We start from the raw sequence: 12,501 nt of genomic DNA on the forward strand, positions 1-12,501 counted from the left end.
AACAAGAACCTATGTATACTCCTTCCTGCTAACTTTTTGTACATAACGATGTTAACTGTGTTAAATACTTGTGTTAAGTACGGTGTTGAATGTACTTTGCTACTTCGCTTCAGTTGTAATAAACAGTTTCCATACTATCGTTTTTTTTTATTCTTAAAATCCAGAATAGGTATTGATCCTGGGTATCGCTTATACGGTTATCATGTGTGAATTTTGAAGAGGACCATATATCAGAGTTCTTCGGAGTTCAAAATCCTGGCTTTGAATGTCATCGGATGGGGGGATATCCTAGTGGTTAAAGAAGCGTTTACTTGTCACGACAAGGATCGTGGATCGATTCCCCACATGGGATTCCACAATGTGTGAAACCCATTTTAGGTGTGCCCCGCCTATTGCATGAACATTGCTAAAGCCATACTGACCCATCCACTTGAAATCCCATCTCGCTCTGTAGACCCATTATGTTATCATTGCATAGTGTGTACATCCCGGAGTGCCATCTCGTCAGTTGAATGTGTCGCACAACGGGCCAGGTCATTAGGTAATGTGTACTGGAACTGACAGGTACTTTTATCTGTCTCGGACAGATGTCAGTTGATAACACGTATCAGATTCACAATAAGAGATGTTAGACGACAACATCCACCATGGACGCGAGACAGAACCACTCATTAAAGATGTCGGCGACCAGAACATTGTTCCTGGAAACCATCAGAAAACCCAAGTCGGACGTCTGCTCCTCGTCAGCCTCATCCTGTTCTGTTCCTCCATGGCGGTTCCTCTGCCATCCACAGTCCGCTCATGTCCCAGTACCGGTACCTTCGATACAGCCAAGAGTACTTTCCAAACTCGTCGTTCCGGAAAGGAAGACGTCTCACAGTGAATGCGTTGTCAACAACACCGCTGCGGACTCTGACCTCCAGGATGAAGTCCAGAGAGATGCGACCAACCTCAACATGCAGCTCACTCTCGTTACAAGCATCCCTGGAATCTTCACCAACCAATTTCTCGGTGCCTATTCAGACTACTTCGGACGCGCCGTTTCTTGTTCATAAATATGCTAGTGGGCAGAATGACCAGAGACTCCATGACAGTTGCTACCATCGTATGGAATCTGGACCTTCGCTATTTCTTCATCGGGTACGACGCTGACGGACTATGTGGGTCCAGTTTCACCTTCTACCTAGCGGGGTATGCATTCACAGCAGACATTACTCCACCGGCTAAAGTGAGAACCGTGGCATTAGCTGTTGTGGATGCTGCCAAGGGTATTGCTGAGGTATCCCTACGCATAGCCACTGGGTATTTGATAAAGATGTATGGCTCTCTGTTTCCGTCAGTGGGAATGGCTGCCTTGACAATGCTGGACCTCGTAGTCGTGGTAGCCTTGCTGCCAGAAAAGCTCAAAAGAAATAGGGCCTGTATTTCTCCCCTTGCGGCAGTACAAAATGTGTTTCGTTTTTATTTTAGAGAAACGTCCACAGGTAACTGTGCCCTATTCAGGATCTGTGTAAGCGTCTTCTATGTTCTCCAGTATTGCGGCTGTGGAGAGTGTGTGTGACGTGATGGCGCAGACCTTATACATGTCAGTCTATCGCTCCACTGTTGACACATTCAGAGGTGCGGTGTTCATCGTTATGGCCGGAATGGGAGGAATCTGCGCTGTCTTAACATTTTTATCATTACCTGTAAGCAATAAGTGTAAGCATTTTTCTTGTTTAAGATGATAGACCAGTATGGCACTGTCAATATCGAGAACTTGTACATGTTGAGTCCGCCATTTTGCTGGGACTCTGTCAGATTGGGAATGTACGGTGCTCTGAAGGACGGCGTCTACTACTTCAGCAGCGCTGTCATCATCCACGTCTGTACCACAGATGGTATAGTTGGCATCATCGGCTTCATGTCTGCAGCTCCATCTAAAATTATACAAGGCCTTGCTTTCGTGGACTGGATGTTGTACTTAGGTGGGTACTATGTGTTATAAGGTAGCCGACTTATTAAAGCATTAACTCGACAAATGGAGGCCGGTTCTATTCTCTACATGTTCTGTCCTATTCATCGTGAGGCGATGGGGAAGCCTTGTGGTTAAAGAGTTTGCTCGTCACGGCGAAGATCCGGTTCGATTTCACACATGGGTACCATGTGTTCATTTAGCAAAAGTTTCGTCATAAACCAACTATACTTCTATCAAAAGAACAAACTGGAATCCATGATAAGACAGTCCGCCCCATAATTTTCTTAAAAACCATGATGAGAAAGGAGAATATTTTTATATATGGCCTTAGTTAGAACATATTTCTTGGATGTTTGACGTCTAGTTGTTTAAGGGACTGATTCACGATTACGTCTTCAGTGTCAAATTGGGAGTCAACATGCAACGATCTCATTGTCCAAGCTCTCTGTATACATCACTTCAACTTCAACTTCATTTATTCTCCAAAGACCACCAATGGTGGTATGGGAGTACATGGTACATACATCAATCTTTACATGCAGTCAAAATGGCGGCAGAGTATGACAATATGTTATAACAAATCAGTTGATGATATGACATGTCTGTTACCTAACAGTTCTTATAGCAGAAGAGATAACATTCACAAACTTTGCTAAGTTTTTTTATACAGTAAAATCTAAACAGGTAAACAAAATTTTATACGATACAGTGTTTCGATAATGTGGTTGGACAGCGAAAAATATAGTGAAACTTATTTGCAATTGCTGGAGAGTCACATAATTTACAGGTTCTATTTTCTCTTGGAATAATATTCCAGCGCCCGGTTTCAATTGGTAGTCAATGATTGGAAGTTCTGAATTTTAATAATGGAAAATAAATATATTTGGGCAATAATTATAGAAAGGCTTCAAATGAGGGTAAAATTTTAATATATTTACAATATTGTCCCTTAGAGCTCATTTCTATGTTATTCCCTCATTCTTGAAAAAAATGATCTCTTAATCTACCTTCTACCATATTCAGCGACCATGTTCGACTAAAATTACTCGGGAACATATACAATTGCAAAGTCCGCATGAGTTTAAGATATTTTCAACAAGTTTAAGCCAAGGATGGGAATGATTAGTTACAACACTATCTAGTGACATGAGATTATAGATTGCCTGCGATAGTTTGGATTGGGACATGGTCGTAGTACGTTTATGCCAATAACTAATAATTCTTTTAGATACATGGATACTGATAGGATATCTTCCGAATTCACCATATAAGAAGTAGTTTGGTGTAGATATTTAAGCAAGTTTATATGAACGGTTTCAAGTATATCAATTTTACCTTGGCCCCAAAATTCAGAGTCATGCAACATGATAGGTAAAATCATTATGTCAAACGCTTTAAGTACACAGTCTAGTGGTAAGTCATTATTTCTTGCCATTTTCAACAACAAAAACATACATGTTTTGCCTGTGTAGCTAGTACATTAATACCTTTCTATTTTTGTGAAAATTAAACCCCAGGTAGTTTTAATTATATACTATTTCAATTTCTTTTTTGCCATACTGAAACGATAGCTTATTTACTCTACACTTTCCACCTCCAAAAATAACAACTTTAGTTTTATCACTATTTACAGTCAGTCTCCATATGTGGCAATACCCATGAAACTGGTCCAGGGATCTTTACAGGGATGCTGCTGAGGTAGCAAATAGTACGGTGTCGTCTGCATATAAAAGTACCAGAAGCTGTATGTAGATTACATACATATCATAGTTATTAATGGATATATCAACGCCATTACAATGAAATGTTTTTAACCATAATTCTAAATCATTTATGAAGATAGAGAACTATAAAGGAGAGAGATTTTCCTTTAACCTGTCGAACTCCAGAGAAACTTGGAAAAGATGCCAATTTTTCATAGTTAAACTCTACTAGATTTGATGTAAGAGTACATATTTTGAACTAATATAAAAAACTTTCCCTCAGTATCATAAGGTAATATTTTTAACCAAAGACCAAATCTCCGCTAAAGAGATATATTTGGAGAAACAGTCTTACATTCATATCATAGTTATTAATGGATATATCAACGCCATTACAATGAAATGTTTTTAACCATAATTCTAAATCATTTATGAAGATAGAGAACAATAAAGGGGAGAGATTTTCTCCCTGTTGAACTCCAGAGAAACTTGGAAAAGATGCCAATTTTTCATAGTTAAACTCTATACTTGATTTGATGTTAGAGTACATATTTTGAACTAATATAAAAAACTTTCCCTGAATATGATAAGGTAATATTTTTAACCAAAGACCAAATCTCCGCTAAAGAGATATATTTGGAGAAACAGTCTTTAACTACTAGACCAATACCCCCTGAGCGTTTCTCACCCAGGGCTCTGTGCTTCAAAACAGTTTGTAGCCATCAATTTCAATATCAGCAAGTACTTCTGTACTAAGTACTGTCAGCAATAGAAACAAAAATCAGTTTTGGGGCTGAATTGAAGAGAAAAGAATTGAGGAGAGTGTTGTTCCAAATAAGAAGCTTTGGACAAAATGCACATTGCCCATTTCTACACAAATCTCTCATCAGTGAAGCCAAGTTTGTACGTTTCCTATCTCCCTACCACTGGAACTGTAGTTAGGCCGAACACATTTTGACAGTTAGTTCACACTTTCGCATATCAACTACATAAATTGTAGAAATAAACGTGAAAACCCCAGTTTTTTTTCTACTTCTTACAATATTAATGCTTTACTTACAGTATGCCATTGCTATCCACTGCATGCCAAAAGCACCCATTATATGAAAAATGAAGGAACGTTGACAATATGTACGTGGCACTGGCTAAGTGAAAGCCCAGGCCATAAAGTTCTGTTCTTTGCAGTCATTCAATCGTATGTTTATAAAGTTGGTATATACATCTACAAATGATAATGTGCAAAACATATTCTTTACAGTCATAACAGAACTGTTTTTCTATGCAAGTATGATTCGTAGTGTGTGCGTACAATACTAAAGATTATATATGAAAGCAATGTCTGAAATACAAAGTCCTCTTCATAATATGAAACTACGTTTTACTATATGAAAGCACTGTCTGTAATATTACACATTATTCGCAATGTGTAATACCTGTTCAAGACACGGATGTACTGATTACACAATGTCATTTAGGAAATGGTCAAATGTAACACATGCTATATTTGGAATTACACTTTCTTAGTAAAGTACAAATCCTTGTACTGTTTTGAGTTTAGTCCCTTCCGGGATTGGAACCCACACTCCCAGTCAGGCACATAATCGCCAGCACACAACCTCAGTCGCCTAACCCGCCCAGCCACCGCGGCTTCCACTACAAATTGTACTTTACTAAGAAAGTGTAATCCAAAATCTAACATACTTGATCCTCTCAAACAAGGGACGTAACTCCACATGTCAATGTCCAAAAGGTATAGGAGTTTGTATTTACTTAAAAGGTGTACGCCCAAAATATAAGTACACTTTGATACATTATTAAGGCACTGTGCATCAATGACATGTGAAGAATTGTGGAGTCCAATTTGATGTTGTGTCGTAAGCTGTTAACTCAAGTTTGTATGAATGGCACAGTAAACCATAAATTTCCTTGGGAGAAACAATTTGTCCCGAGATTTTACAAACCAAAAATGTATCGATCTAGACACATCGGAATGTTAACAATGTATCTGTTTAGACACTTCTGTATTCTTTTATGATGGTTTCAGTATTGAATGTTCCTTTGAAGTGATTTACACACATCTGTATAGTTTACTGTTGAATATAACGAAACATATGGTATATTTCGATGCGGCTTTCATGGAATTAACTAATACGTTATATATATGTTATTCACACATTCAATAATAAAGAATAACTCCAGTTGTTTACGTGTTCACATGTTCACAATGACTTCAACGATTTCACATGAAATGACCTCGCAGTTACAAGAAATGGGCACTGCTGTAAACAACAGTCAGTAATACATACACATAACCTGTGCTCAACCTGTTACTGTACAAAGAAACCCCACTTAGGTTTAAAGCTCTTCACAACCGCAATTAGGTTCAATGGTCTTGGGAACTGTAGCTAGGCTCAACGCTCTTGGGAGCTGTTTTGGGGTTTAACGCTCTTGGGAACTTACCTTGTGTTAAAGATCTTAGGAAGAGTACCTGAGTTCGATGCTCTTGGGAACTATACCCGAGTTCAGCGTCCTGGGGAACAGTACCTCGTTTCAACGCTCTTGAGAACTGTTCCTGGGTTCAACGCTGTTTGGAACCGCACCTGTGCTCAGTCCTCTTGGGACCCGTACTTGGTTTCAAAGCTCTTGGGAGTCCTACCTCTGTTCCTCGATTTTAGGAACTGTACCCGAGTTCTACACTCTTGGGAAATGTACCTGGGTTTAACGATCTTGTGAACTTTACCCAGGTTCAATGGTCTTGGCAACGATACTTGGGTCCAGCGCTCTTCCGAACCATACCTGGGTTCAACACTCTTTGGAACCGTACTTATGTTCAACTCTCTTGGGAAACACTCCTGGGTTCAATGCTCATGGGAAACCGTAGTTTATTAGTTGTTATTTGTTTTGCTTGTTAGTTTTAAATGCCGCACATCATCCTTTACCAGAGCAATGGGTAGTTCATGTGTATTTATTGTAAGACATTTGTGTTGCTCGGAACTCACATCTGACTCAGAGATTAAGCTCGGAAACGTAGGAAACCTAGACGGAAATAATGTTCAAAGTGTCAATCCAGTTAGACTCTATCTGGAACGGAAGATACGGACCCCGCTTGACGTGGATGGTACGTTCGTTTATCATAAGTCTACCATTGTCTTGCCACGATAAGTATCCAAACACATGCGGACAGATAGCATGCGTTACTAAACTACTATCACCCCTTCTCGTGATGCACTTAATTATTGTTATCAACGGTTTACTCATGTGATTACGTACGCTCTTGTGATTGTTCCCATAGGGTGACTGAAGCAACATTGCAGTGTGCGTGGAACACGAGCAGGATGGGAAAAGATGGTAGCTCTAACGGATACAGTATCCAAAAAGGTGATGGTGATGGTGATGTTAATACAACGGGTGTGCCCTTGCTGAGGGCCATGGTGGCGTGTGGGACAGTTGCGGTACTTTATATGGCAGGTGTTTTGGCCATGTCGCCAGTTATGACTCAGTTGGTGAGAAAACGGATAGCCGAGTCCTACACCAACAACACAAACATCAGCATCGGCACTGAGAACACCTGCAGGAGGAATAAAAGCAACGATGATAATCCGATTGAGGTCAAGATCCAGCAACATTCGGCGGACATGTTGCTATATTTATCCATCTCCGGATCCATTACTTCCACCTTTGTGAACCTGGTTATTGGATCCTATTCCGACTTTCTTGGAAGAAGAGTCCTATTCTTCATGCCAAACCTAGGGGCGGCTCTGAATGGAGCAGTTCTCTGTCTTGTCGTATGGTTTCAGCTTTCCCTTAACTGGCTCTTTTTGGGCTGCGTTTTGCAGGGTCTCTCTGGGTCTTTTAACGGGTATCTCTTGGGTGTATTTGCGTACACTGCAGACGTCACGGTGCCTGGGAAGAAACGCACTGTTATGATAGCTATTGTGGAGGGTTTCTTTGCAGTAGCTGGGTCTGTTGGTCAGTTGGCCGTGGGATTTATCCTAGATAAAGTCAGTTATTTTTATGCTGCCATAATGATTACAGCAGTCTTTACTCTTCCACTGATCTTAATATTTACAATTCTACCAGAAACAATGACCAAGAAGGTGGAAAAACAATGGTCTCCTCTGCCACACATCAAGAAGGTTTTGGGTTTCTTTACCACACAAGGTTCTGGTAAACAGCGAGCTTTGTATACACTAGCATTGCTTATATTCTTTCTGGGAATGCTCCGAAATATGGGACGGTCAAGCGTGGAGATCCTGTATCAATTAGACGAGCCGTTTTGTTGGAGCTCTTTGAAAATCGGCTACTACGGTGCTATCAGATTGTCCTTCTCTGTTTTGAGTAGCCTGTTTGGAATCAAACTTTTACAACTGTGTATTCGGGACATGACAATTGCGTTGTTGGGATTAGCTTTGGGAGCAGCCTCGATGGTGATGGAGGCATTGGCCTTCAACGATTGGATGATATATTCGGGTGAGTTTGTAGAGGTTTCTCATATGTCTCCACAGTTAACAGTTATTGAGCTCAATTACATATAAATCAGTCACTTATGGTGAGGTACTGTAGGTGTCAACAAGAAGATTTTCTATATAGGTCAGCTTCAAATATGTAACTGATCATATGCCATGAAAATTTCATTTATATACAACACAGGGACAGTTTGTTTGGGAAGACAATTTCACAACGTGACAATGAACTGATGAGCAAGTATTTTGCAGCTACCTTTTTCGATTAGAACACTTTGTGCACACTTGACATACCTTTGCATGTGTTTGTGATCCGTAGCCCTATAGCACATCCATCAAAGTTTAATCGTAGAAAGGCTGTTTATAGCAGAGATATGTTTATGAAAATGGTTTCTCGGCTTTTAGTAACTACTCAAGTTGAATTCTCTACACGGGTAATATGCTTTCAGTTCCTTCTTGGTTTCATCCTCCTCCTTTTTTGGCTGACGTGAAGTTTTAGAAAGCGAGTGAAAACTAAAGTACCAAGTGAACACTGTTTTATGCCGCTTTTAACGATGTCTCTGCAATATCACAGGACAGGATCATGCAGAAATAGGTGTTTAACCACTTGGCTATTTCCGGTATTCCACTACGCTACCTATCGAATTAGATGGCGCACGTGATCCCTATAACATGACTTCACACCCTCCTCCGAGTTTGGACATTTAAATCCACTACATTGTATTTTTGTATTTGTCTGGAATCTTGTCTTGAATTCCTAAATGTAGAGGCTAATACTGCCGTGAGTAACACAAATCATACTATTTTCGTCTTTAGTTTTCACATGACATCAATCGTATTTATTGAAATACCCATTGGCTCTGACGAAGACTTCACGTCTTATCCCTCACATTTGAATTGCAGTTCCTCTGATCGGCCTGTTATCATTCACCGTCGTCCCTATAGCTCGTTCTGCCATGTCGAAGATGACATCCCCCACTAAACAAGGTGAGAATGCTTTTATGCTTCCTGACACAATATTCCTGCAATATCACTCCGGAGTGTCTCGTAGATTGTACCCACTAATCGATCAATGGTCTTCCGTGTGGCGAGAGAACGCTTTTTATGGTCATTGCGCACCGGAATGAAGTGTATTTGAATCCACATATCAACACGAATGTCATAGAAGCCTGTGCTTAATTAGAGATTTGAAGTGAATGAAACATCCATTATCTGTGTGTGCACTAATTAACTAAGTAATTTACCCCAGGCATGCTTGCACTTTCTTTTGTACATCAACGTATTTTACCGCCTTCGTGGAATGATGACCTGAGATAGACCTTAGTCGCCATGCCGGCAAAACATGCAACACAGATGTTAAAATGCTAAAACACGTCTTACTCGAAAAGACACGATTGCACGTGCGACACGCGTTCTAGGGAATTGCGTTTGAGTGAAGCTGTCTAATACCGGAAACAATCACAAGATATTTCCATGTTGTTGCAAGTGCTATGCAATGTTCTGTGTTGCAGGTGCTATGTTCTCCAGTATTGCGGCCGCGGAGAGTGTGTGTGGCGTGGTGGCGCAGACCTTATATATGTCAATCTATCGCTCCACTGTTGACACATTCAGAGGTGCTGTGTTCATCGTTATGGCCGGAATGGGAGGACTCTGCGCTGTCTTTATTATGTGAGACCTATTAACATCTATGAATGACTACAAAATACTTTCTTAACACTTTTATCATTACCTGTAAGGAATAAGTGTAAAACATTTATCTATCTACTACCTAATGACATGCATCTAGTCTCAAACGATTTACCGAAAGTCGGCATTTCAATAGTCTCTCGGACATTACGAATATAGTTCAATTTGGTGTGGACAAGAAATAAAGATGAGAAAGACTTTTGGAGGATTCAGTGTGCCTTATTTGTTTCATGGCATATGCTTTTTAGTCTGCCATACAGACCCTGAAACAAATATCTTTAAAAAAGATCGTGCAAGTCTAGAATATGTGGAGAGTCTAGATATCCCTGGTGTTCGTAGAGTCTCTGAGCTGCTTTTCATCCTGTAGTCTGATTATTTATTCAGGCACATCTTTTTTCTATGTACTATGTTTATTTCAGAGACTAAATGTTAGATTGGCTTGTTCTATGAGGACTAAGATGTAATACAATGGCTGTGTATCGTATATTTTACGAGGCTTTTTAATATTCATCTGAAATAAAAATAGAAAAAGGCAAAAAAGCATAGTAGGTTATTTATTATTGTATATTTTCACGAGACCAAGCACCAGAGATAAACCTTATCTGTATATTCTGGCACTGTGTGTAACAAGTTTGTTTATATTGGCAGTGCATTCCTCCAACTGACCAAGGGAGACGCCAAAGAATCAGAGACTGTTGTCGAGCCTCCGGTCAAGGTCGAAATGAAGTCACCCAACAAGCAACCATGATGTCATCATGACGTAACTTACCTGTGACCTTAACAGTATATCATACGTATGGTGCTTGTAACTGTGTATTTAACGAATAGGAGGAAACAGTATTGCATTGAACGGTGAATTATGAAAAAAGCATAACAATATAACAACGGGAGATTCGAATGTTTGTTGCGGTGTGGTACCCATGTGGTGAAAGCGTTTGTTTGTCACGTGGAAGACCCGGGTTCGATTCCCCACATGGATACAATGTGCGAAGCCCATTCCTTGTGTCTTCAGTCGTGATATTGCTGAAATATTGTCAAAAGTGACGTTAAACCAAACTTACTCACTCATTCGAATACCTGGAATCAGACTGACACTCGTTATATCACAGGAATACATCTGATAAACGGCGCACTTTCAAAGTTCCAACGATTTGAACAGTAAATTGACAGCTTTTTTCATATCAGATCGAGCTTTACAACTGAGTAGCGTAGCATCGAATCTGCCATTTAACCGAGAAACACAGGGTGTTACACGTTAAACGAGAAACATAGTGTGTTAGTTTACGTACGGGAGTATCGACTTTGCTTTTAGACTCGGTAGTACACATCTAGTCAATGAAGAAATTAATTAATCAAGATCCTATTCAAATTTCAAACCCATGTCCCCTGTCGTGATATTGCTGGAATATTGCTAAATGTGGCGTAAAACCTAAAACTAACCCACTCCAAGTTTCAATTCAGAATACAGGCAATGCGTCATTGAGGCATTTTCCTTAATAATCCCATTCGATACATCGATATGTTTGCAGTGCGTGTAATACACTCGGTAAACTACGGTAATAGATGAAAGGGACCACGACTCTAGGGTCCATATAACCGTTGTTCGTTATGAGAATTTCGACTAAAATATATGATAGAGTGGAAGCTGTGAAAACCGGCATCTGCCCAATCCGGCAAGTTGTTACTACTGGCGTAAAACCTCAGTCCCGTCCGTGGCTTGTTCATTTATCATCAGTTCTACTGTCCGGCACATTGTCTAAACCGGATTGTTTCTTTAGTCGCAATGAGTGCCGGTTAAGACAGCTTCCACTGTATACTGTAAGTGGCCGGGACAAAACCAACAATTCGTTATATCCGTCAGTTCGATATAAGAGTAGTTTGCTGTAGTTTCATCCGTTAAAGAGGGACAGGTGGTCCGTTTGTGTAGTAGCAATTCCCTGTGCTGCATTACCTTGAATACAAGGAACCTGTTCAGTATTGCAACTGACTCTAACTGACTGTATCACTTCATGACCCACTTCATGTACATAAAGAGGGTCGTTGAGGTAGCCCGGTGGTAAAGTATTCGCTTCTCATGCCGAAGACCCGGGTGCGGCCCACATGGGTGCCAAGTGTGAAGCCTATTTCTGGTGTCGCCAGTCGTGATATTTCTAAAAGCATCGTAAAACAATACCTGCTTAGTGTACATGAAGCAGTAAATTATTAGAGTGTGTAGTGATCGTCACATATTTCAAGCATACTAAATTAACATGTTGAGACATTCCCAAATCCCATTCCCAAATGCCGTATCTAAAGTTTTAAGTCTGTGTATCAACAAAACAAACGCAACGTTGAGCACTAGCTGCCGCACTGGAGGGTATTTTCAAACATCACACAAAAGCAAATGTACGACGAAATTCCACGAATGAGCGACCCAAGTCAAAAGATAGATACTAATATCTCATAAAACAAGAACCTATGTATACTCCTACCTGCTAACTTTTTGTACATTACAATGTTAACTGTGTTAAATGCTTGTGTTAAGTACGGTGTTGAATGTACCTTGCTACTTCGCTTCAGTTGTAATAAACAGTTTCCATACCATCGTTTTTTTATTCTTAAAATCCAGAATAGGTATTGATCCTGGGTATCGCTTATACGGTTATCATGTGTGAATTTTGAAGAGGGACATATCTCAGAGTTCTTCGGAGTT

The 12,501-nt window shown here is 40.1% G+C and overlaps 1 protein-coding gene and 1 pseudogene across 1 annotated transcript; both read left to right on the forward strand.

The window, feature by feature from the left end:
* Positions 1–625: 625 nt before the first annotated feature.
* On the forward strand, positions 626–1,987 carry LOC137295230 (lysosomal proton-coupled steroid conjugate and bile acid symporter SLC46A3-like; annotated as a pseudogene).
* A 4,906-nt stretch (positions 1,988–6,893) lies between these two features.
* On the forward strand, positions 6,894–12,392 carry LOC137295051 (lysosomal proton-coupled steroid conjugate and bile acid symporter SLC46A3-like). The gene is made up of 4 exons (XM_067826314.1): positions 6,894–8,130; positions 9,027–9,110; positions 9,635–9,791; positions 10,458–12,392. Exons 1-4 carry the CDS (start codon positions 6,996–6,998, stop codon positions 10,555–10,557), a joined length of 1,476 nt encoding a protein of 491 aa, XP_067682415.1. The 5' UTR covers positions 6,894–6,995; the 3' UTR covers positions 10,558–12,392.
* The last annotated feature ends 109 nt before the right edge of the window (positions 12,393–12,501 follow it).

The sequence above is a fragment of the Haliotis asinina genome, chromosome 8 (genome assembly GCF_037392515.1).
Source record: "Haliotis asinina isolate JCU_RB_2024 chromosome 8, JCU_Hal_asi_v2, whole genome shotgun sequence".
Lineage (NCBI taxonomy): Eukaryota > Metazoa > Mollusca > Gastropoda > Lepetellida > Haliotidae > Haliotis > Haliotis asinina.

Excerpts from the sequence above, each read along its gene's own strand:
- LOC137295051 (XM_067826314.1), top strand. The coding sequence starts at position 6,996 with ATGGGAAAAGATGGTAGCTCTAACGGATACAGTATCCAAAAAGGTGAT. Across the intron at positions 8,131-9,026 it reads CGATTGGATGATATATTCGG|TTCCTCTGATCGGCCTGTTA; the intron begins GTGAGTTTGTAG and ends TTTGAATTGCAG. Across the intron at positions 9,111-9,634 it reads GACATCCCCCACTAAACAAG|GTGCTATGTTCTCCAGTATT; the intron begins GTGAGAATGCTT and ends TCTGTGTTGCAG.